The sequence below is a fragment of the Leptodactylus fuscus genome, chromosome 9 (genome assembly GCF_031893055.1).
Source record: "Leptodactylus fuscus isolate aLepFus1 chromosome 9, aLepFus1.hap2, whole genome shotgun sequence".
NCBI classification, from domain to species: domain Eukaryota; kingdom Metazoa; phylum Chordata; class Amphibia; order Anura; family Leptodactylidae; genus Leptodactylus; species Leptodactylus fuscus.
The window spans coordinates 3,312,468-3,336,343 of NC_134273.1; the positions used below are offsets into that span (position 1 = coordinate 3,312,468).

The 23,876-nt window shown below is 48.0% G+C and overlaps 1 protein-coding gene across 8 annotated transcripts in view; it reads right to left on the minus strand.

The window, feature by feature from the left end:
• PTPRF (protein tyrosine phosphatase receptor type F) overlaps positions 1-23,876 on the minus strand; it is a 369,529-nt gene that overhangs the window by 140,513 nt on the left and 205,140 nt on the right. For all 8 annotated transcript variants that reach the window (XM_075287308.1, XM_075287306.1, XM_075287305.1 and 5 more), the window contains exon 3: positions 19,249-19,402. In XM_075287308.1, the coding sequence (XP_075143409.1) occupies positions 19,249-19,327 (79 nt within the window). In that variant the 5' untranslated portion in view covers positions 19,328-19,402. The remainder of the gene's footprint in view (positions 1-19,248; positions 19,403-23,876) is intronic.

Below are 23,876 nucleotides of genomic sequence, written 5' to 3' on the forward strand. Positions count from 1 at the left end.
GGAAGCTCAGTGCACCGGATGAGGGAGGCTCAGTGCGCCAGATGGGGGAGGCTCAGTGCGCCAGATGGGGGAGGCTCAGTGCACCGGATGGGGGAGGCTCAGTGCACCGGATGGGGGTGGGGGCTCAGTGCATCCAGTGCACTGAGCCTCCCCCATCTGGTGCACTAAGCCTCCCCCATCCGGTGCACTGACACACTGCAACCCCTCAAATTTTGCCCCTGACTTTAACTACTCAATTTTGTTCCAGAAAAAGGTTCTGGAGAGGAAAAGGTAGGAATACAATTTGCAAGGCAGCAGAGGAGTCTTAAGAAAACTGGAGAGGACAAAGGAATCTAAAAGGGGAAGAGAGTCTGGAGGACAGAGGGGCAGCAGCTCTCTATATACTGGAACACGTGCCAAGCGTACATATACATGGCAGCCTCACCCGAGATTAGGGCACCATTAGTACTAGAGATCATGAGAGACCACCCAGACGGCTGTCATAGAGGGGCTCAGCATCTCTTCGCACCCCCCCCCCCATTTCCTCTACGCTCCAGACACCCAAAATATTTAACCATAAATATATTTACAATGAAAGGAAGATCCTGGCAGAGATTCAGCTCAGTCACGTGGACTCGTCTTCGCCCTGCGTGTAGGCCTGACACATCGTATACATGGCGCGGTGGGCCTGACACATCGTATACATGGCGCGGTGGGCCTGACACATCGTATACATGGTGCTATGGGCCTGACACATCATATACATGGTGCTATGGGCCTGACACATCGTATACATGGCGCGGTGGGCCTGACACATCGTATACATGGCGCGGTGGGCCTGACACATCGTATACATGGCGCTGTGGGCCTGACACATCATATACATGGCGCGGTGGGCCTGACACATCGTATACATGGCGCTATGGGCCTGACACATCATATACATGGTGCTATGGGCCTGACACATCATATACATGGCGCGGTGGGCCTGACACATCATATACATGGTGCTATGGGCCTGACACATCGTATAGGTGGCGTGGTGGGCCTGACACATCATATACATGGTGCTATGGGCCTGACACATCGTATAGGTGGCGTGGTGGGCCTGACACATCATATACATGGTGCTATGGGCCTGACACATCGTATAGGTGGCGTGGTGGGCCTGACACATCATATACATGGCGCGGTGGGCCTGACACATCATATACATGGTGCTGTGGGCCTGACACATCGTATACATGGCGCGGTGGGCCTGACACATCATATACATGGCGCTGCGCACTCCCCGAGCTGCACCCGGATTTATTTCCATCCTATAGAGGTGACACAGTTTACAATTCTTATCCTGTGACATCGGTCCCTGCCCCCACTATAGGGGGATGGGGGGATTCCTGGACTCTTGTGGGCTCTATTTGGTCAATGGGGGGCCTATGGTTACTTTTGACATATCCAGAACCACCTAGGATTTATTGGATCACTAGGACAAGGGAACGACACGACGCTTGTGCAAATAGTCAGAACTGCAACAGAAACTGCATGTGTGACTTCAGTCTAAGGCCTCTGGATACCAGACTGTGCGTTGTGGGACCACACATTGCTATATACTCCTGTTATATACTGAGCGGCTCCTCCAGGCCTTACCGTGTGACAGGACTGATAAAACCCCGCAGCAGTTCCTATTACTGAGCCCTATTGAAAAGGTTATAGATGTATTTTTCGCGAGGTCGTGCCGTCATCTGGAGAAGTGAGGAATAAGAGATTCAGACGAGGCCGGAGAGCTCGCCGGTAAATGTTAAATCCGCGCTTATTATGCTGACAGCTTCAGAGCTCGAAAAGCAGAAAAGTCGAAGCTGAAATTCCATCGCAGCCTCTTCAGCATTCAGGATTCGCCTTCTGTTAAGTTTGCTTTGTACGGATCTGCCAGTCCGACCGGCGCGGCGCGTTGCTTTGAGTGAAGGTCTTCGGCTCTTTCGCAAAAAATCCAATCAATTTGGTTTCAACTCACTTACCATTTTAACCTTTTTTCACTTTCGGTAATGAGTCTTGATATCAAGAGAAAATAATAATGTGAAAAGGGCCGTGTCTCGACATCTCTCCCGGGATGTCCCCCCACCCGGAACAAGGGAACGGAGGAATGAAAGGATTATTACTGCTTGTTCCTGCCCCCTGTCTAATGAGAGCGCAACCCCAATTATCAAAACAAAGGCAGCGGGAAAGAGCAGCGGCCGCCATAAAGACGATATACAAATTAATAGCGACAGACGGACTGTATGTGCAAAATGACATTGTCAGCCGGGGTCCCTAAAGACGCCCCGCACTCACCGCCCCCAACCGGCACCGTAACGTCCAATAAAGGAAGATGTCAGAAAAGCGTTGGAGCGCCTGGTCCGGGCAGCCATGTTTATGGTTCTACCAGACAAGGTATATGGGAATATTCCATGAGCCCATTATATACTGAGCGACCTCTGGCCGGTGTCACATGGTCATTATTTGGGTGCCTATACATTATGGATGAGGTAACCGAACCCCTGCGGGTCACTGAGGCGACATCACCAGAAGGGTCTATCATGGTAGAGGATGGGAGGTCCAGGAGACAGCGGCCAAAGAGCTGTATACCCCAGGGAGAGAGCTGTATACCCCAGGGAGAGAGCTGTATACCCTGGCTAGAGAGCTGTATACCCCGGCCAGAGAGCTGTATACCCCGGCCAGAGAGCTGTATACCCCAGCCAAAGAGCCGTATACCCCGGCCAGAGAGCTGTATACACTGCTGAGGCCAGATACATCATCACTATCACCTCCCTGTATACCCTGGCTAGAGAGCTGTATACCCCGGTCAGAGAGAGCTGTATATCCCGGCTAGAGAGCTGTATACCCCGGCCAGAGAGCTGTATACCCCGGCCAGAGAGCTGTATACCCCAGCCAAAGAGCTGTATACCCCGGCCAGAGAGCTGTATACCCCGGCCAGAGAGCTGTATACCCCAGCCAAAGAGCTGTATACCCCAGCCAAAGAGCTGTATACCCCGGCCAAAGAGCTGTATACCCCGGCCAGAGAGCTGTATACCCCAGCCAAAGAGCTGTATACCCCGGCCAGAGAGCTGTATACACTGCTGAGGCCAGATACATCATCACTATCACCTCCCTGTATACCCTGGCTAGAGAGCTGTATACCCCGGTCAGAGAGAGCTGTATATCCCGGCTAGAGAGCTGTATACACTGCTGAGGACAGATACATTATCACTATCACCTCCCCGTATACCCCGGCCAGAGAGCTGTATACACTGCTGAGGACAGATACATTATCACTATTACCTCCCCGTATACCCCGGCCAGAGAGCTGTATACACTGCTGAGGCCAGATACATCATCACTATCACCTCCCTGTATACCCTGGCTAGAGAGCTGTATACCCCGGTCAGAGAGAGCTGTATATCCCGGCTAGAGAGCTGTATACACTGCTGAGGACAGATACATTATCACTATTACCTCCCCGTATACCCCGGCCAGAGAGCTGTATACACTGCTGAGGACAGATACATTATCACTATCACCTCCCCGTATACCCCGGCCAGAAAGCTGTATACACTGCTGAGGACAGATACATTATCACTATTACCTCCCCGTATACCCCGGCCAGAGAGCTGTATACACTGCTGAGGACAGATACATTATCACTATTACCTCCCCGTATACCCCGGCCAGAGAGCTGTATACACTGCTGAGGACAGATACATTATCACTATTACCTCCCCGTATACCCTGGCCAGAGAGCTGTATACACTGCTGAGGACAGATACATTATCACTATCACCTCCCCGTATACCCCGGCCAGAGAGCTGTATACACTGCTGAGGACAGATACATTATCACTATCACCTCCCCGTATACCCCGGCCAGAGAGCTGTATACACTGCTGAGGACAGATACATTATCACTATTACCTCGGCTGCTTGATCAGCAACCACACAATAAATACTTGATGAAATTAAATTGCTGCTCTCCATTTACGCCGTCCTGATGCAGAGACCGGAGAGCGCGGCCTTATCCAGACAGGTTTTATGAAGGGGGAAAGCGGCTCCTGACGGATCAGCAATTTCAGAGATCATTAGCCCAAAGTACAGACCTGCCACAACAACCCCGACCTCTTAAAGGGATACAAACCTGCCGAGTGTCCTCTGTGTGTGATACCTGTGACTACAATCTATTACTATCTGTTATCATGCTCCTCGATCCTCCCCCCCCCCCCCCCCCGATCACTTCCTTATACCTCATACATGTGACTGCTATCTGCCGATCCTCTTATGTTGCCTATAATCTGTATGGTGTAGTGGCCCTTTAAGGGGCGCATATAATATACACACCAGGGAGACCAGAGCCATTATATTGTCCGTATACTAAGCAGTGTAACCTACGCTGTACAAACTAGATAAAGCCATTTGGTTCTTGCACCCATGCAATAAGGCCACACATTGTTCATCCAGATCTTCATGGTTCATTCATATAAAGCAGAGCAGCTATAAATGCCACTCAGAGTCACTGGAAAGCTGTGTGGCATCATGCCGTCTTCTGCAGAGGATCAGGACTATAGACAAGCTCCCTGTATTGTTCTGGAATCGCAGTGTGTTCTGCTGCGCTGCTCCGGTGGTTCCGGCTCCATTAGTGTTGGGTCCCCACAGAGCAGGGTGGGGGCAGGGAAGGGCCTGTTATTAGTAAAAGGGGACAAATTAACGTTGTTTCTTCCTCCGCCAATGGACTGAGCATTAGTTCTTGCAGCTTGAAATTGGCGTCTCTCAGCGGCGCGTCCTCCCATGCTGCTAAATGAGATCACTTGCATTCATCACACGCGTTACTCCACAACCTCAGCGCCAGTACAGCCATCTCCCAGCAACCTCACACCCGCGTGGGGCTCCGGCAGCTCGCTGTAATTATTTGGTGGGTTTCTTGCACCATGTCCTCGCTCCCCTGGTCTCCTCCACCTCCTGATAATACATCCACAATACAAGCAATTTCCATGGCGTTTGTCTAGGGAGCGGAGAGAATGTGATATGAGAGGAGTGGGCCGGGGGTGAAGCTCGGAGGGGAGACAAATAATCCTGGACCCCTCTGATTTAGGAAGAATTGTGGGTAAGCAGTGAGCACAATATGTACATCCGCTACCCGGCCACTTAGGACTAGACCAGAGGACGCCCATCATGATACCCAGGCTGTGCCCGACCCCCGAAGGAGCCTGAACGTGAAATCTCCAAACTCCTATCTGAATACAAAGATCACATCAAAAGATCAGGATTAAATTCATGATAAAGTTGCACGGGTTCGGGCTCCATTGTACTGACACACTGTTCCAATTCTCCTGCAGAGTTTGGGGAATTTTGCACTGATTTTTGGTGGAGTGAGCCTCACGATCAGCGCCAAACTCTGCCCTTAATCTACGTCCTAAGGATGAGAGCGTAGCATGTCGCTGAAAACAATAAGCCTCCTGTGCGGTCACAAACCTCTGCGCTGACGGGCCCCATCCATGTGTTTGGCTTTCCATCGCCTCTTTCATTTCCACCATGTGACCCTTAAGGGTTAAAGTTCAGTCCGTCACAAGGTGCTCTTGTATATAGTGAGTATATAGTGAGGAGCTCCCTCTAGTGGTGGCTGCAGGCACTGTACAACACTCCATTATAGCACCTACCATTTCGGCCTGGCTGCGGGGGTGGAGGAGATCCCACCAGGAGCTTTGAGTTTTTTCCACTATCATGGTTGGGGGTATCGCCGATTGTACAGAATATTACTTTCCTTTAGGATATATTTTTTGCTCCATACCTAAATGTGTTATTTGCAGTATAAGCAGCAGGGACTATTACACCGCGCTATACTGTAATACCGTCATATATAGTATACGGACCGACAGGAGGATAGCGTGGAATGACTGATACAATGTTACAGTAATGGATGATCTCATCGATACAATGTGACGTCCTCCTCTCCAGGATCAGGTATCCTCAGTCACACCGGGCGCAGGAGCTTACAATCATTAGAAGAAATGCGCTGTCTATGGGACACAATAGGAGGACGTATTCACTAGAGTCAGTATCAACCCTGGCAAGTAAGACTAATGGCCGGCCACTATGTGTCTTGTAGTACTAATCCCAGATTATTGTCAGGCTTATGTTATGCTGGGACCTGTAGTACATTGCAGATCACACAACTATAAGTCAGACTGGGCAGCGGCCGCTGTATATGAGGACTGCTCATCTGAACGGGAGGAGATCCTCAGGACATTTAGGTTCCCCCTATGTAGCTGTTCACACTCGTACTAACAAGCTTCAGGTGCCATGAGAATAGACTGCAGGGACACCATGACAGTACTCCATGGAAAACTGCTGTAAAATGCAGATCTGAACAGAGTCTTAGGCCAAGGCGCTGCATGTTGGTTGAGGCCCAGGTTGTAGTTTGGTCCAGGCCTTAGCCATGGAGCCGGTGATCTATGGGGTGTATTCACATACGGCAGGTTTGTTACATGTGATTATATCCATATTGTATGTAAATGCTCCTCTGCCTGCACCTCCTGTCACTGTACCACAGATGAAGGCCTAATACTAGGCCGAGGCCTAGAGCGCCACACTCTGACCTGAGGACGTAATCTTAGATCAAATGGAAAATAAAAGGCGTCGAGCCGGCAGTAACTATACGGAAAGGAGGTGTCCGGCGGGGGTGACATGGGGGTTGGGGGCTTGTATTATCCACCACATATTGGGAATTTAGTGGCTTCCATTTTCGGCAGATCAGAGGGGCCTGGACGCCGCGCCAATGATGATGCCTTGTGTGGTATACACAGATGGATGTCAGGTGTGGCGCCCCCTATCTCCAGCCCTCAGTATCGGATTCATTTCCTGTAATCATTTACCTGCCATGAATAATTCAGCGATACATTTAGTGCTGGAGAGGCCTCGTCCATCAGTGCAGGGAGCGGCCGCGCAACCGCTAATTGTTTCCCCCACTCCAGTGCTCTATGTACAAGGCCTGGGAAGCCATTAGTGTCTGAGGCCGCTCTCTATACTCTGCCTCCTTATAGACAGAGCTCTGTATCTAGGACATTATACAATCCTGCCCCAAATACAAGAACACGAGGAAACCGCAGGCCGAGGGTTTCCCCTACAGACCTATACGACAAAATGATGGGCACCTGGCCCCTGCGGTGTGCAGTCCCCTATGTAATGAGTGAAAGATCCGAAAATACTACAATATAATCCTGGTAACCCATAATAATAATCATACAAATAATAAAATGTAATATAATAATACCCATCATACCCTACAATGAGATGAATAATCGGACACAGCGCAGGTTTATCGCCCCGTTCAGCGTGTCGCGCACATGATGTGACCCAATAACATTCCTTATGTTCCTGGTGACTTTCCCGCGCCCGGCGCTGCGCACAGAGGTGACCTCTACCTGCGATTTCATGTAACGCTTATTGCTGGAGAATGTATGCAAACGTATGCAAATGTATGCCTAATAAGTGGTATATGAGGCGCTGATGATTTATGGGGGATTATTCTGATTACTCGCAGGTTCTCGGCATTGGGAGATTCTGCTGAATGTACAACAATTACAAGAATTCATCACAATTAGTCACATTGAATTTTTACATAAACCTTCAGTAATTTCATGGAAAGTCGCGCAGTATGGGAGATGTGCGGGCGCTGAGTGATGTCACTATGGGCCTGGCAGGGTCACGGCTTGTGTTACCCCCAGGGGGCCGATGCTTAGACTTGTAATTCACCAACGTAAACCACTGACTATTGGAGACGACCCATGAACGAGGACACTAATATTTATAGCCATGTTTTTCATGTCACATTTAGCCACTAGGGGGAGTAAGTACAAAAAAATAAGAAAGCAAACCCTGTGATACAAATGTGTTATATTTGTCGCCACAGAAGACACGGGAGCCTCAGGCCTCGTGACGTAAATCTGACTTGTCACAGCCATTATTTTGTAAATTCTTTCACTTGCACTTAGTGTGATGGATGTTCCCCAGCGCCGCTCCTGGCTGCGGATTTGTGTTCACTTCACGTTCATTATAACATATGCAAATACATGCGATAATAATGTTATACAGATATTATACAATATACAGAGTATAATTAACAGAGTCCCTGCCAAACCGCTGAACGCTCAGGACTCCAGCCTCGCCATCCATCCGAAGGCCGAAGTCACACACCGAATACTTTGCTGCACAGATTCCTGGGACTGTCGCTGTCCTGTGACCTGGGGTTTGCGGGGATCCAAGGGCTTGTCACTAACACAGGCCCATGTTTACGCACAGAAATGTGTGAATATACCCTAACGATCCTGTTCACATGACAGTACTGCAGATCCCGTCCTGTTTCCCTGTATCCCAGGTGTCTCAGATCACTGTTCCTTGCAGATTCCTCTCGGGCTCAGTGCACACCTCAGCCGGTGACATCTTAATCTGCGCTAATGATCAATAATTGTCCTTCTCCGTTTGCTGATGTTCTTGTCATTTGCAATGTTTCCTGACACCTTCAGGTGTACGCTCCACCTGCATGTTTGTTAGCAAACCTTTTGGCAGAGGATGGGGGGGCGACAACATCTTTTAATTGCCATCTTCTAATGAGCAGAGCGAGTGCGTTGTGGCTTACAGGCCGTGTCCTGCGTCAGCCGCCAGCTCATCAGATGGAGGAATCCAAGCTGAAATGTCAGAGCGGCCATTAAAGCTGCGCACGTCTTCATCGCGGCCTCTCCCCAACCTGTGAGGTGGATGAGGAGACAGCCGGAATGGATAAAGGTCACAGCATGCTACCGTGTCATCTAACAACGGGACAACCCTCCGCGGACAAGCCACTGATGTGAGACCCCTACAAATCAAGGCTGCCGGGATACAAGGGAGAATACACCAATGTCCGGAGTGTGGTCATCTGTGTGCAAGGATCGCTCGTGCCCGCACATACAGAAGCTGCAACAACCACGTCTAACTTCATGCACTATTTTCTTGCAAATCTACTGTATATGACCAGCCTTAGCCTCAGGTCGGAGGATGACGTCTGCTGCAGACTGGTGGACATCATCGGACTGACCAGAGTATGGGAATGGAATGACAAGAAAAGTTTACAAAGAAACCAGAGAACTAAGAGGGAATTGTTAATAATGGAGTTAGACATTTCCATTGACTTCTATTGTAAATCCCATAAGACAGTGACGGTGCGGCCTGCAGAATCCTATATATGATCAGTGCTCTGCCTGGATGCTATAGGTGGCCGTGCACTTGGCTCCAGGCGCGGCACGATCACAGAGTGTATAAGATGTAATGTAGATTTACAATTAATATAATTATCATCTATTTGGTGTTCTGCATATTCATCCAGAGTCAGCGCTTCTTGTACACCTGCGGGGAGAACCAGTTCTGTGCCATCCATCGCTCATACATGTGCAGACAGCTCCGCCACAACAGGACCAGCCGGTTCTGCTCCGGGTCACAGGGTTCCCTGGCAGCGGTGCAGGACACACAGATCGCTGGCGAATGATATAGAAAGAAATATCGCACAGAGCGCAGCCAAATGTCTAATGAAAAGAGTGACCTATAGGGACAGGACACAGACAGCGCCACCATGAGTCAGGGGAACACAATGCGGGTGTAGCCCAGAACTGGACTAGAGACACCACATGTGCACAGCTATAGTTATGGTACGCTTTCTGCAGCAAATCCTGTTTGTGCAGTATAATGACCCCTAACCTGCAGCCTCTTCTATCCAGTGATTGTATCCTCCACGTGGTGTTGTTGCCTCGTCTTCTCCCCGGTTGGGCGTCTATCCTGAGCGCTCGTGTAATGACCTACATAATAACATGTCTGCACAATGTGTATGAGGACATAGGGTAGAGAGGAGTCTCTTGGCAGACACATTGCTTATATGAGGCTCTGTCCAGTATAAAGCCGGAGCTGTGATCTCTTCCTATAAGGACAGTAACGTCCGTTCATTACATATACGCAGATCACTGTGACATCCTCCGTCCTGGCACAAGTGTCTGTACGCAAATGTCCAACGCCATCAACGGGTAACTCATAAATTCTATGGTCCTGAGGTCAGAACGGGGCCGGCACACCCAAGGGGTTCCCATCACTCTGGATATCACTGACGCTGCTGAACCCTTCCTATATTTTATCTAAGACTTGCTGATTATTTCAGGTTACAATCTGTGACCCCCCCAGAGACCCCTCTACAGCAGCTTATCTCAAGGATCGGCCATGTTGAGACCACAAGTGCCAGACCCTCCATTCCCCCAATATCTGAATTTTTGCAGCAGATTTAAAGCAACGGAGCAACAAAATCTGCAGTAAAAACCAAACCCAGAATTTGGAGCGGTTTTTGCATTTGCAGTAGGTGTCACCTCGCTATAGGACCCAAGAGGAGCGGGGCTGTACCGCTGCCGTCTCAGGATCCATCTTCTCCTATATATACACTTCTCTTTCACCCTAAATCTATCAGTCTCCGGCTAAATGGAGCGCCTGGATGAAACAATAGAAGTGCGGAGGAGTCTAGTCACATGAAATTGACAGATTCTAACGCTCATCCTTTTCATGGTAAGTGTTTTTCTCCCCGTTCGGGTTCATTGTACTTGACTGAGCGATTTCAGACACGAGGAGCGATATTTTTTGCGCACTTCCTCTTCAAAGTTCTGAACTTTCTGGCGAAGTGCTATTCTATGTAAAGATGTCGGGGGGGGGAAAAAAAAGTTTTTACAAAAATGAGTGCGAGTCCCCGGTTATCTCTATTGTCAGAGATGATTCCTTTCTATAACCACATGATTTTCTCTGGAGCCAAATTGCATAGTCTAGAAATTGTAGCACTTTCTGGTGATTGCTCCGCCGCCGGACGACGCTTATGGCTAATCGTGCCCAAGGGAACACAAGAGATTGAGTTTGTCCCAAAATCTTCAGCTGACTCGATGTGACTGAGAATGGATGTGTTACAGAGCGATGACATCACGTAGAATAATGAAGGTGACAAAAGATGGCCGCCCATCGCCTCCAACCTAACCCCTATAAGGGGGTCGCGAAATACTCCCATCCCAAAGGTGGAGATCAGAATAATCCCTGGAGGACCCCAAAAATCCTGTATATAAAATGTAACTCACAGAAATATATCGTAGTAAGAGAAGTATCGCCCCATTAATAGGCTGCCATCTTGTCTGCCATAATTAGGGCTGAGCCGATCTTGAGATTTCAGGATCGATTTTAAAATCCGATTTTCGATCATTTTCCAGCCGATCCCCATCGTGAAATTTGCTCAATTGCCGATTGGGATCCGATCTTTCCCAATCACTCATCCCTATTAATGATATATACATGAATAGGGTTGAGCCGATCTTGAGATAACCTCTGACCTCGATCCTGCCACAAAGGATTGGGATCGGAATTCTGATCGTGAAATTTACTTGATTGCCGATTGGAATCCGATCTTTTCCGTTCCCGATCGCTCAACCCTAGCCATAACCACTTCCTAGGTAGGACAATCCTAAGTTTCGTACTCCTATATAGATGCCTCCACCTGTGAAGACAACCCCATGGACTGAACACACACATACTTATACACGTAAGGCCCCATTTTTGTCGTCTCTTTGTAAGTGAGACCTTCCACCATATTTAATAATCTCGTTGTCCACCCCCGGACCCTCTCTACATCTCCTACAGCTTTTTATGGACCCCATATTTAAGAAGTGGCCTTACAAGGCGGTGACATTACATTCTCAGATTATTTGCTTTCCCAGCTGCTGCCTGACGCTGAGTACTAGTGCTTGGCTTACCTGTCAGCCGGATACGCGGCCGCTTCTCCCCATAGTTATTATTTAGTATATATACAATGAGCTCGGTGCCCTGCCTTATGCCCCGCCACGTTCTTGTCCATGTATACTGGGCCGTTCAGTATATACTAGAGAGCCGCGGTGACCTATATCTTATAGGGACATGTTATATATGGCCTCACATATACAGGGCTGCACCTCCTGATAGAAATGAATGTAACGTGATCTCGGGATCTTGTAGAGACGAATATTACACGAGCTGATTAGACAGAAGTCACCTTATAACCTGAATCCCATTCCTGTCTATCCCAATAATCCGCAGATAATCCTACAGCGCAGAGGAATCGCCGCCCTGCATGAGAATAAACATGTCCGTCTATGGGAATTATCAGGACATCCACCTTGTGTCAACAGCAGAGAGCAGGGAAACCAGCAGGGATTAGCGCCGGCGGATCAGAGATCAGGGGCTTGGTATTGGACGTTTTTGGAATTTTCTGTACTCGGTATCTTCAGACGCCATGTCACCTGTTATATGATCAATGTACAAATGTGAGAACTATACACTGTCATGGCTGCCATGTGTAGACAATGTTTATACCGGTTTAGTGGTGTGATATGAGCGTGGTCTCTCGTTGTATGGCCTGCGGCGATAATGGTGGCCATGTTTTTGCTCTCACACTTGCTGTCGGTTTTGCAGATTAAACCCAATAATTGTCTATCCTAATATATTTCCGTTTGCCCCGTCCCTGGTCCCTGAACGGCCACCTAAGCGGCTGCTTTCGTCGGCCCGACGCTTTTTTACTCAATCTTCGTTTCTTCACATGGAACAGATTGCCGTATAAATGACTACGATCTGGTGCGGATTGTTTCGAGGCTCACAGCATGGCGGAGATTGCACCTTATCAAAAAGCCACCGCCATTATCAGAACAGGCAGATAATCCACAGGTTTGATGAATCGCCTCCTCCTCCGTATCCGCACGTGTAGGTTGGTTATTTGTTCTTCCAGGCGACACAACGACTCTGATGGCGAGAACCGCGTCACATGACTGAGCACTTGTGCGACTTGTTTGCTGCTCGCTATCATGACACTTTTGGGGGCTGAGATCTGTAACTTGCATACGACTTGCAGTGCGGCCTACGAAGACGCGGCACAGGCAAACTGCGACCATAAATCCAGCAGGCTTATATTTTTTATGACAGGTTGCCATTGCTTGTTATAATACTGCCACATAGACAATCATTAAATGCCGTAAAGCCCTCACCCAAACCTGCACTTGTCCCTTTAAGGCTGGCGCACACGTCTTGGCATCTCTATTCCAGCCCGGGTTGGATTCTGGTGGCCGCAGCGGAGGAGAGGGCTCATGGTAAGGAGCAGGACAATAGACAGGTCAGGGATGAGTAAGCGACACTTCGGAGCCGAGACTCGCCCGTGGCCATGTAGACCTGCGAGGAGTAATGGGAAGCTAAACACTGAATCCAATTTAAGACAAATATGGCGGTGTCGCTGCGTCTCCGCTCCGCTGCCGCCTCCTTGCAGGTTCTGAGACGACACATTCTCAGGTAATCTCCTGGCTGGAGGAGGGGGCCGGGGGGTAAGACGTTCTCCTTAGCGATTAGATTTCAGGAGAAATGAGATTCTCTGAACCCGTACAGACGGATCCTGAAAGGAAGCCAGAAATGGCCGACCGGGAGGGAAGTGTAAGACAATCAGAGGGAATCAGCTGAGCGGAGACGTAATGGGCTTATGGTCACCGTGACAGATAAAGTGACAGCTCGCCCGGGAAACGGCGGCGGCGGCGTCCTCCGATACCTACTAAGCAGCGTCCTCTACCCAGAATGCAAAGCGGCAGAAGGAAAACTACATTACCCCATTACAGACATCAAACTCAGTCACATCTAAGTCCGCAGAATGGTCCAATATTGTTACCCACATTACTGAATACAGCCTATCCGTATACTAGAGAGCGGTGACATCACTGAGAATACAGCCTATCCGTATACTAGAGAGCGGTGACATCACTGAGAATACAGCCTATCCATATACTAGAGAGCGGTGACATCACTGAGAATACAGCCTATCTATATACTAGAGAGTGGTGACATCACTGAGAATACAGCCTATCCATATACTAGAGAGCGGTGACATCACTGAGAATACAGCCTATCCGTATACTAGAGAGCGGTGACATCACTGAGAATACAGCCTATCCGTATACTAGAGAGCGGTGACATCACTGAGAATACAGCCTATCCATATACTAGAGAGCGGTGACATCACTGAGAATACAGCCTATCTATATACTAGAGAGCGGTGACATCACTGAGAATACAGCCTATCCATATACTAGAGAGCGGTGACATCACTGAGAATACAGCCTATCCGTATACTAGAGAGCGGTGACATCACTGAGAATACAGCCTATCCGTATACTAGAGAGCGGTGACATCACTGAGAATACAGCCTATCCGTATACTAGAGAGCGGTGACATCACTGAGAATACAGCCTATCCGTATACTAGAGAGCGGTGACATCACTGAGAATACAGCCTATCCATATACTAGAGAGCGGTGACATCACTGAGAATACAGCCTATCTGTATACTAGAGAGCAGTGACATCACTGAGAATACAGCCTATCCATATACTAGAGAGTGGTGACATCACTGAGAATACAGCATATCCATATACTAGAGAGCGGTGACATCACTGAGAATACAGCCTATCCATATACTAGAGAGCGGTGACATCACTGAGAATACAGCCTATCCGTATACTAGAGAGCAGTGACATCACTGAGAATACAGCCTATCCGTATACTAGAGAGCGGTGACATCACTGAGAATACAGCCTATCCGTATACTAGAGAGCGGTGACATCACTGAGAATACAGCCTATCCATATACTAGAGAGCGGTGACATCACTGAGAATACAGCCTATCCGTATACTAGAGAGCAGTGACATCACTGAGAATACAGCATATCCGTATACTAGAGAGCAGTGACATCACTGAGAATACAGCCTATCTATATACTAGAGAGCGGTGACATCACTGAGAATACAGCCTATCCATATACTAGAGAGCGGTGACATCACTGAGGATACAGCCTATCCGTATACTAGAGAGCGGTGACATCACTGAGAATACAGCCTATCCGTATACTAGAGAGCGGTGACATCACTGAGAATACAGCCTATCCGTATACTAGAGAGCGGTGACATCACTGAGAATACAGCCTATCCGTATACTAGAGAGCAGTGACATCACTGAGAATACAGCCTATCCATATACTAGAGAGCGGTGACATCACTGAGAATACAGCCTATCTATATACTAGAGAGCGGTGACATCACTGAGAATACAGCCTATCCATATACTAGAGAGCGGTGACATCACTGAGAATACAGCCTATCCGTATACTAGAGAGCGGTGACATCACTGAGAATACAGCCTATCCGTATACTAGAGAGCAGTGACATCACTGAGAATACAGCCTATCCGTATACTAGAGAGCGGTGACATCACTGAGAATACAGCCTATCCGTATACTAGAGAGCAGTGACATCACTGAGAATACAGCCTATCCATATACTAGAGAGCGGTGACATCACTGAGTATACAGCCTATCCATATACTAGAGAGCGGTGACATCACTGAGAATACAGCCTATCCGTATACTAGAGAGCGGTGACATCACTGAGAATACAGCCTATCCATATACTAGAGAGCAGTGACATCACTGAGAATACAGCCTATCCGTATACTAGAGAGCGGTGACATCACTGAGAATACAGCCTATCCGTATACTAGAGAGCAGTGACATCACTGAGAATACAGCCTATCCATATACTAGAGAGCGGTGACATCACTGAGAATACAGCCTATCCATATACTAGAGAGCGGTGACATCACTGAGAATACAGCCTATCCGTATACTAGAGAGCAGTGACATCACTGAGAATACAAACTATCTATATACTAGAGAGCGGTGACATCACTGAGAATACAGCCTATCCATATACTAGAGAGCGGTGACATCACTGAGAATACAGCCTATCCATATACTAGAGAGCAGTGACATCACTGAGAATACAGCCTATCTATATACTAGAGAGCGGTGACATCACTGAGAATACAGCCTATCCGTATACTAGAGAGCGGTGATATCACTGAGAATACAGCCTATCCATATACTAGAGAGCAGTGACATCACTGAGAATACAACCTATCTATATACTAGAGAGCGGTGACATCACTGAGAATACAGCCTATCCGTATACTAGAGAGCGGTGACATCACTGAGGATACAGCCTATCCGTATACTAGAGAGCGGTGACATCACTGAGAATACAGCCTATCCGTATACTAGAGAGCGGTGACATCACTGAGAATACAGCCTATCCATATACTAGAGAGCGGTGACATCACTGAGAATACAGCCTATCCGTATACTAGAGAGCAGTGACATCACTGAGAATACAGCCTATCTATATACTAGAGAGCGGTGACATCACTGAGAATACAGCCTATCCATATACTAGAGAGCGGTGACATCACTGAGGATACAGCCTATCCGTATACTAGAGAGCGGTGACATCACTGAGAATACAGCCTATCCGTATACTAGAGAGCGGTGACATCACTGAGAATACAGCCTATCCGTATACTAGAGAGCGGTGACATCACTGAGAATACAGCCTATCCGTATACTAGAGAGCAGTGACATCACTGAGAATACAGCCTATCCATATACTAGAGAGCGGTGACATCACTGAGAATACAGCCTATCTATATACTAGAGAGCGGTGACATCACTGAGAATACAGCCTATCCGTATACTAGAGAGCGGTGACATCACTGAGAATACAGCCTATCCGTATACTAGAGAGCGGTGACATCACTGAGAATACAGCCTATCCGTATACTAGAGAGCAGTGACATCACTGAGAATACAGCCTATCCATATACTAGAGAGCGGTGACATCACTGAGAATACAGCCTATCCGTATACTAGAGAGCAGTGACATCACTGAGAATACAGCCTATCCATATACTAGAGAGCGGTGACATCACTGAGTATACAGCCTATCCATATACTAGAGAGCGGTGACATCACTGAGAATACAGCCTATCCGTATACTAGAGAGCGGTGACATCACTGAGAATACAGCCTATCTGTATACTAGAGAGCAGTGACATCACTGAGAATACAGCCTATCCGTATACTAGAGAGCGGTGACATCACTGAGAATACAGCCTATCCGTATACTAGAGAGCGGTGACATCACTGAGAATACAGCCTATCCATATACTAGAGAGCGGTGACATCACTGAGAATACAGCCTATCCATATACTAGAGAGCGGTGACATCACTGAGAATACAGCCTATCTATATACTAGAGAGCGGTGACATCACTGAGAATACAGCCTATCCGTATACTAGAGAGCGGTGACATCACTGAGAATACAGCCTATCCGTATACTAGAGAGCGGTGACATCACTGAGAATACAGCCTATCCGTATACTAGAGAGCAGTGACATCACTGAGAATACAGCCTATCCATATACTAGAGAGCGGTGACATCACTGAGAATACAGCCTATCCGTATACTAGAGAGCAGTGACATCACTGAGAATACAGCCTATCCATATACTAGAGAGCGGTGACATCACTGAGTATACAGCCTATCCATATACTAGAGAGCGGTGACATCACTGAGAATACAGCCTATCCGTATACTAGAGAGCGGTGACATCACTGAGAATACAGCCTATCCATATACTAGAGAGCAGTGACATCACTGAGAATACAGCCTATCCGTATACTAGAGAGCGGTGACATCACTGAGAATACAGCCTATCCGTATACTAGAGAGCAGTGACATCACTGAGAATACAGCCTATCCATATACTAGAGAGCGGTGACATCACTGAGAATACAGCCTATCCATATACTAGAGAGCGGTGACATCACTGAGAATACAGCCTATCCGTATACTAGAGAGCAGTGACATCACTGAGAATACAAACTATCTATATACTAGAGAGCGGTGACATCACTGAGAATACAGCCTATCCATATACTAGAGAGCGGTGACATCACTGAGAATACAGCCTATCCATATACTAGAGAGCAGTGACATCACTGAGAATACAGCCTATCTATATACTAGAGAGCGGTGACATCACTGAGAATACAGCCTATCCGTATACTAGAGAGCGGTGATATCACTGAGAATACAGCCTATCCATATACTAGAGAGCAGTGACATCACTGAGAATACAGCCTATCTATATACTAGAGAGCGGTGACATCACTGAGAATACAGCCTATCCGTATACTAGAGAGCGGTGATATCACTGAGGATACAGCCTATCTGTATACTAGAGAGCGGTGACATCACTGAGAATACAGCCTATCTATATACTAGAGAGCGGTGACATCACTGAGAATACAGCCTATCCGTATACTAGAGAGCGGTGACATCACTGAGGATACAGCCTATCCGTATACTAGAGAGCGGTGACATCACTGAGGATACAGCCTATCACATACGATCACATGATCAGGAGCAGCGTGTTATTATACGGACCAGGGCGATATTCCGCCATACACATGAATCCTTCCCATAGACGGCGGGGTCTTCTCCAGCATGGCCGCACACTGAAGAGCCACTTGTCTCCTGCCCGTCCCGGCTACGCTGATAGATTTACACCGTCCATGCGGGTGCGCTAAGCAGTTTTAATTCATGTGAAACACAAAACAATACAAAGGATGGATGTGGCGGTAAAGCCTAATAATGATGCTAAATAATTATATTATAGAGAGTATTACAAGCAGCGAGCTATTCCAATCCGCAGAACAAAGGCCTCGCTCAATGTGAAGAACAGCACAGAGACGGCTTTAGTAAAACAATTCAATAATACACTTACAGATAAGCGGCCATTGTTACTGGTCTTTGTAAAGCTACCAACAGCCGAATGAGAGCGAGCGAGCACAGGGATGCGCCAATGGACTGCGCCAAATCTGCCAGCCGTGACCCAACCTGCACACTTGTGATGTACATCGCTCTAGGTGGGTACAAATAGGACAAATAGGACTCTGAACATATAACAACTATGTCAATCCAGGGCAGACCACAGCTATATATACAGGCTGACATATGGATAAAGTCCTTGTCATGTAAGCAAGGGCTGACATAGGGATCAGCAGCCCCTATATAATCACATAGGGTCATGTATAGTAAGCAGGACTGACATAGGGATCAGCAGCCCCTATATAATCACATAGGGTCTTGTATAGTAAGCAGGACTGAAATAGGGATCACCAGCCCCTATATAATCACATAGGGTCATGTATAGTAAGTAGGACTGACATAGGGATCAGTGGTCCCTTCACCTGTCTAAGAATAAAGTAAGAGTATAAGACAGAGAATCTTCTAGGAACTTACTGTCTGCTTGAGTGGAGATGGCGGAGAAGACGAGCAGTGCCAGGACGATGAGCTGGGTCTGGGGGGAGTAAGGCACCATATTTATAAGCGGTCTCCTCTCCAGGCCTGGTGTAAGGTGGTCAATACATCCGGCGTTCTCGTCTTAGACACAATCCTGCAGACAGAACAGAGGAGAGAGGTAAGAAGGAGCCGATGGAGTGAGACTAATACATATAGAGGACATGCACGTATATATATAGGGATTGGCAGTATACACCAGAGACCTGGTCAGTTTACAGTCTACAGGCTGACACTAGCCAGGATATCCGAGCTCTTCACGGCCAATGTAAGATCGGTGCAATGATCACAAACCATTGTATTATCCTGTAACAAACCAATTATCATCCTACTCATCCCCGGTGCGTCGTCTCCACCTGCACCGCCCGGCCTGTCACTCCATCTTCCTCCTGTCACAATGGACTTTGCAGGATCCAGCCTTTGTCTATTGCTCACGGTGAGATGACAGAATCCATTAGAGACATCAGCGGGATCAGCCCGGAGCCCCTCAGCACATACACACGTCCCCTATGTCTATACTATCAGGTTATAGGACATGTATATGGATAGGCTCAGGAAGCTGCGGATCTCTTGGGGCTCTTGGGTATAGTGATGCCATGTCTGCCTCCCCGGGTACACATAATAAGGGGGGCTCCCGGCTCCCAGAGGTGCTTTGGTTCCTACATTGCACTGAGGCCAGAAAATTCAATGTAAAAGCAGAACTGTAGCATGAGACAAAATCCGAGGCCACGGCGCCCCCTACCCCCCCCCCCCCCCCCCCCCCCCCCCATGTATGGAGGAACAGATGTCGCACTGTCATCTCCACTCCGTGACTTCCCGGGGAGCAACAGAAGGAAAACATTATTAATGAAGGCGGCTCCTTCTATTATTCATGTACATAGACTGATCACTTTCATATGAACTCATCCCCCGCACCTAAATCTAAGCATCGCTGGCACGGCATCGGACCACCGGGAGCGGCCACAAAGTTACTAGGCCACCAGAACGGGAAACACTTTGTATTATACATAAAGGGCATTTATAGGCTTAGCTGGTAACATGGCGCAAGAACAGGACTGCGGGGCGGACGATACGGCGGTCTGAAATGTGACAAGTCACCGGCTGGTGGAGTCTGATACCAATAAGTCTAGTGCCGCCATATGGGAAGGATACCATGTGGGACAAGTATATAGGTGCATGCCACACCTACACCATGTGGGATAAGTAGCCACAGACAACCTCATAGGGGCCATCACCCTGCAGTAGGTTGTGTCATTGCGTCTCTGCACCGCTCACTTGTACGTATGTAACCCCCACCGCCATATTGTGTATAATCTGAATACCGCCATATAATACTGCCATGATAATAACTCTCCCAGTGAGTGTTCACATGATCCCTATAGAGCATGCACACCGCCATATAGTTCAGTTATTAGACGGTTGTAGGATTGATTTCGCAGCGTTTCCAGCTCTTTGTACAGCAGCAGGTTCGCGGCCCCTGACGTTTTCTCCATAAACTGATTAACAACCTCTTTCTGTGCCAAAAGCGGCACTAAATTACTTGACGAAAAAAGTGGCGTTGTTTGTAGTGACACCAGATGAACATTTTATAGACTTAATCATATCAAAATGTTATTCTCATTACATAATGTATACCGGGAAGGCAGCGCGCGCCGCCAAGAAAGCTCTCACCCCGAGCGTCTCCTGCAAACCTTCTCATGTTATAGCTTACGATTTCCTGGATACGGCCGGGATGGTGCGATGCCGTTGGACGTCTGTACGGCTTTTATTTTAACACGAGCCAAAGTGAATCTACAAAGAGCCGAACGGTCCCAGCGGAGGCGCTCACCTACTCAACTGGCCACGGAAAATGGGAAAAGTCACGTCACTCCAGTCATGTCGATGATTTCACTGCACAAAACTTGGCACAAAAAATCACGAGCTCGGCATTTTGAGTCAAGTAGAAAAACTATGGACTAGGAAAAGCGTGAAAAAGGGGGCTCCAAAGCAGAACTACCCCCTAAAGGCTGAAATAGCACCCCAGACTGGAAACCTGTGGGGGCTGGAGCCTCTATAGCGCTCCATAGGAGTCCCCTGCAGGTGTAGGCACAATTGTGTTGTGGCTTCAGTTTATATCGGACCCATACCAGAATTAGTGTCCTCCCCCCCTGGCAGCTGACAATACAGCCCCCTTCTGACTTCCCCTCAGCTGCTTTGACACTAAGGCACATTAACGTTGTGGATCCAGTATATTAGAGAAGCCACAACACAGCTGAATCCAGCACCAGAATCAGTCTACTTCCCCCTCTGACAGCTGACACTAGAGTTCGCTCTTACTTCCCAGCTATACTGCCATGTACTGCTGAGGCTAAGAAGCTATTTCTAATGACTGCCCAGCATTGGCCACACATCCCCTTTAATGGTGGAATAAGTCATTGTCTTCTTCGATCAGAGTGTAGAAATCGGTTTAGTTGTATCTTTCAATATGACAGCCATTGCTGGATTCTCTGTTGTTGCCCAAATTTCAGCCCTGTACAGTGTAACATGAATTGCACCCAGAGACAAGACTGTAAGTTGTTAGATGGGTCTATGTATGAACGTTACAAGCCGTCTCATCGTACCGGATCAGCTTGTGTATCAGGTTAGGGAATAGTCAGGGAGAGTGCGGCCAAATGCCAATTATCTGTCAATGTCAGAAGTGATGGCGGAAGAGAGAAGTGTTCCCTCCTATAACCTACTATTAGGAAATATTAATATATTGGCCAAGGAGGTTACTTAGGAGGTTCCAGACAGGAAATGTAAATTGGAACGGCTCCTGGTGCATCAAGTTAATAAGGATCTGCCCATAATGAACTGAGGACGGTCCTGGGAAGTCTATTGGGCTCTGACGTCCATCATCGAGCTGTGTACTCAGCAATTCAGCAACCACAGGTAATAGCAAAGAGCAGCATTACATCAACGGGCGGAGAGCTGGCTGTGGTCTGGGCGGGAGACATCCCGGAGCCGGGATCAACTGAGCACCCCCCACGCACTGGCACCGATCCCAACACAATGCCACGCTGCCTGCACACAGGCGAGAATATACCCATCCTCCCAAATCTACAGAAGTCAGTGAAGGGTTACAGCGGGAGACAGTAACATACAGGGATCCTGTATACCCCTGTCCTACAGTCGGCCTCTCCTCTCCTGACATGGCTGATAACAGATAGTAATAGATTGTATTCTCCTGTCCTACAGTCGGCCTCTCCTCTCCTGACATGGCTGATAACAGATAGTAATAGATTGTATTCTCCTGTCCTACAGTCGGCCTCTCCTCTCCTGACATGGCTGATAACAGATAGTAATAGATTGTATTCTCCTGTCCTACAGTCGGCCTCTCCTCTCCTGACATGGCTGATAACAGATAGTAATAGATTGTATTCTCCTGTCCTACAGTCGGCCTCTCCCCTCCTGACATGGCTGATAACAGATAGTAATAGATTGTATTCTCCTGTCCTACAGTCGGCCTCTCCCCTCCTGACATGGCTGATAACAGATAGTAATAGATTGTATTCCCCTGTCCTACAGTCGGCCTCTCCTCTCCTGACATGGCTGATAACAGATAGTAATAGATTGTATTCCCCTGTCCTACAGTCGGCCTCTCCCCTCCTGACATGGCTGATAACAGATAGTAATAGATTGTATTCCCCTGTCCTACAGTCGGCCTCTCCTCTCCTGACATGGCTGATAACAGATAGTAATAGATTGTATTCCCCTGTCCTACAGTCGGCCTCTCCCCTCCTGACATGGCTGATAACAGATAGTAATAGATTGTATTCTCCTGTCCTACAGTCGGCCTCTCCTCTCCTGACATGGCTGATAACATATAGTAATAGATTGTATTCTCCTGTCCTACAGTCGGCCTCTCCTCTCCTGACATGGCTGATAACAGATAGTAATAGCTTGTATTCCCCTGTCCTACAGTCGGCCTCTCCTCTCCTGACATGGCTGATAACAGATAGTAATAGCTTGTATTCCCCTGTCCTACAGTCGGCCTCTCCTCTCCTGACATGGCTGATAACAGATAGTAATAGATTGTATTCTCCTGTCCTACAGTCGGCCTCTCCTCTCCTGACATGGCTGATAACAGATAGTAATAGATTGTATTCCCCTGTCCTACAGTCGGCCTCTCCTCTCCTGACATGGCTGATAACAGATAGTAATAGATTGTATTCCCCTGTCCTACAGTCGGCCTCTCCTCTCCTGACATGGCTGATAACAGATAGTAATAGCTTGTATTCCCCTGTCCAGCAGTCGCCTTCATGTCCTATTATTATGGAGCAGGTATCTCCGGTGTAGAGATGTCGGTGTCAGATAAATCAATAAGTATAATATGGCTGACCAGGCCTCGGACCCTCATGAACACAGAATTCTGCATCTCACATTTTGGGGGTCACAGTAAGGTCCGGCCACCACTGTCACCGCCGCGCACAATAACCTGATTGAACAGCCCGGCCTTCTCCTGGAAGAATAAAACCCTTGAAATTCTATATTCCGAGGAATCACATGAGACTGGATCAATAGTGTGAAAATTGAAGTAATAGCGGATGGTA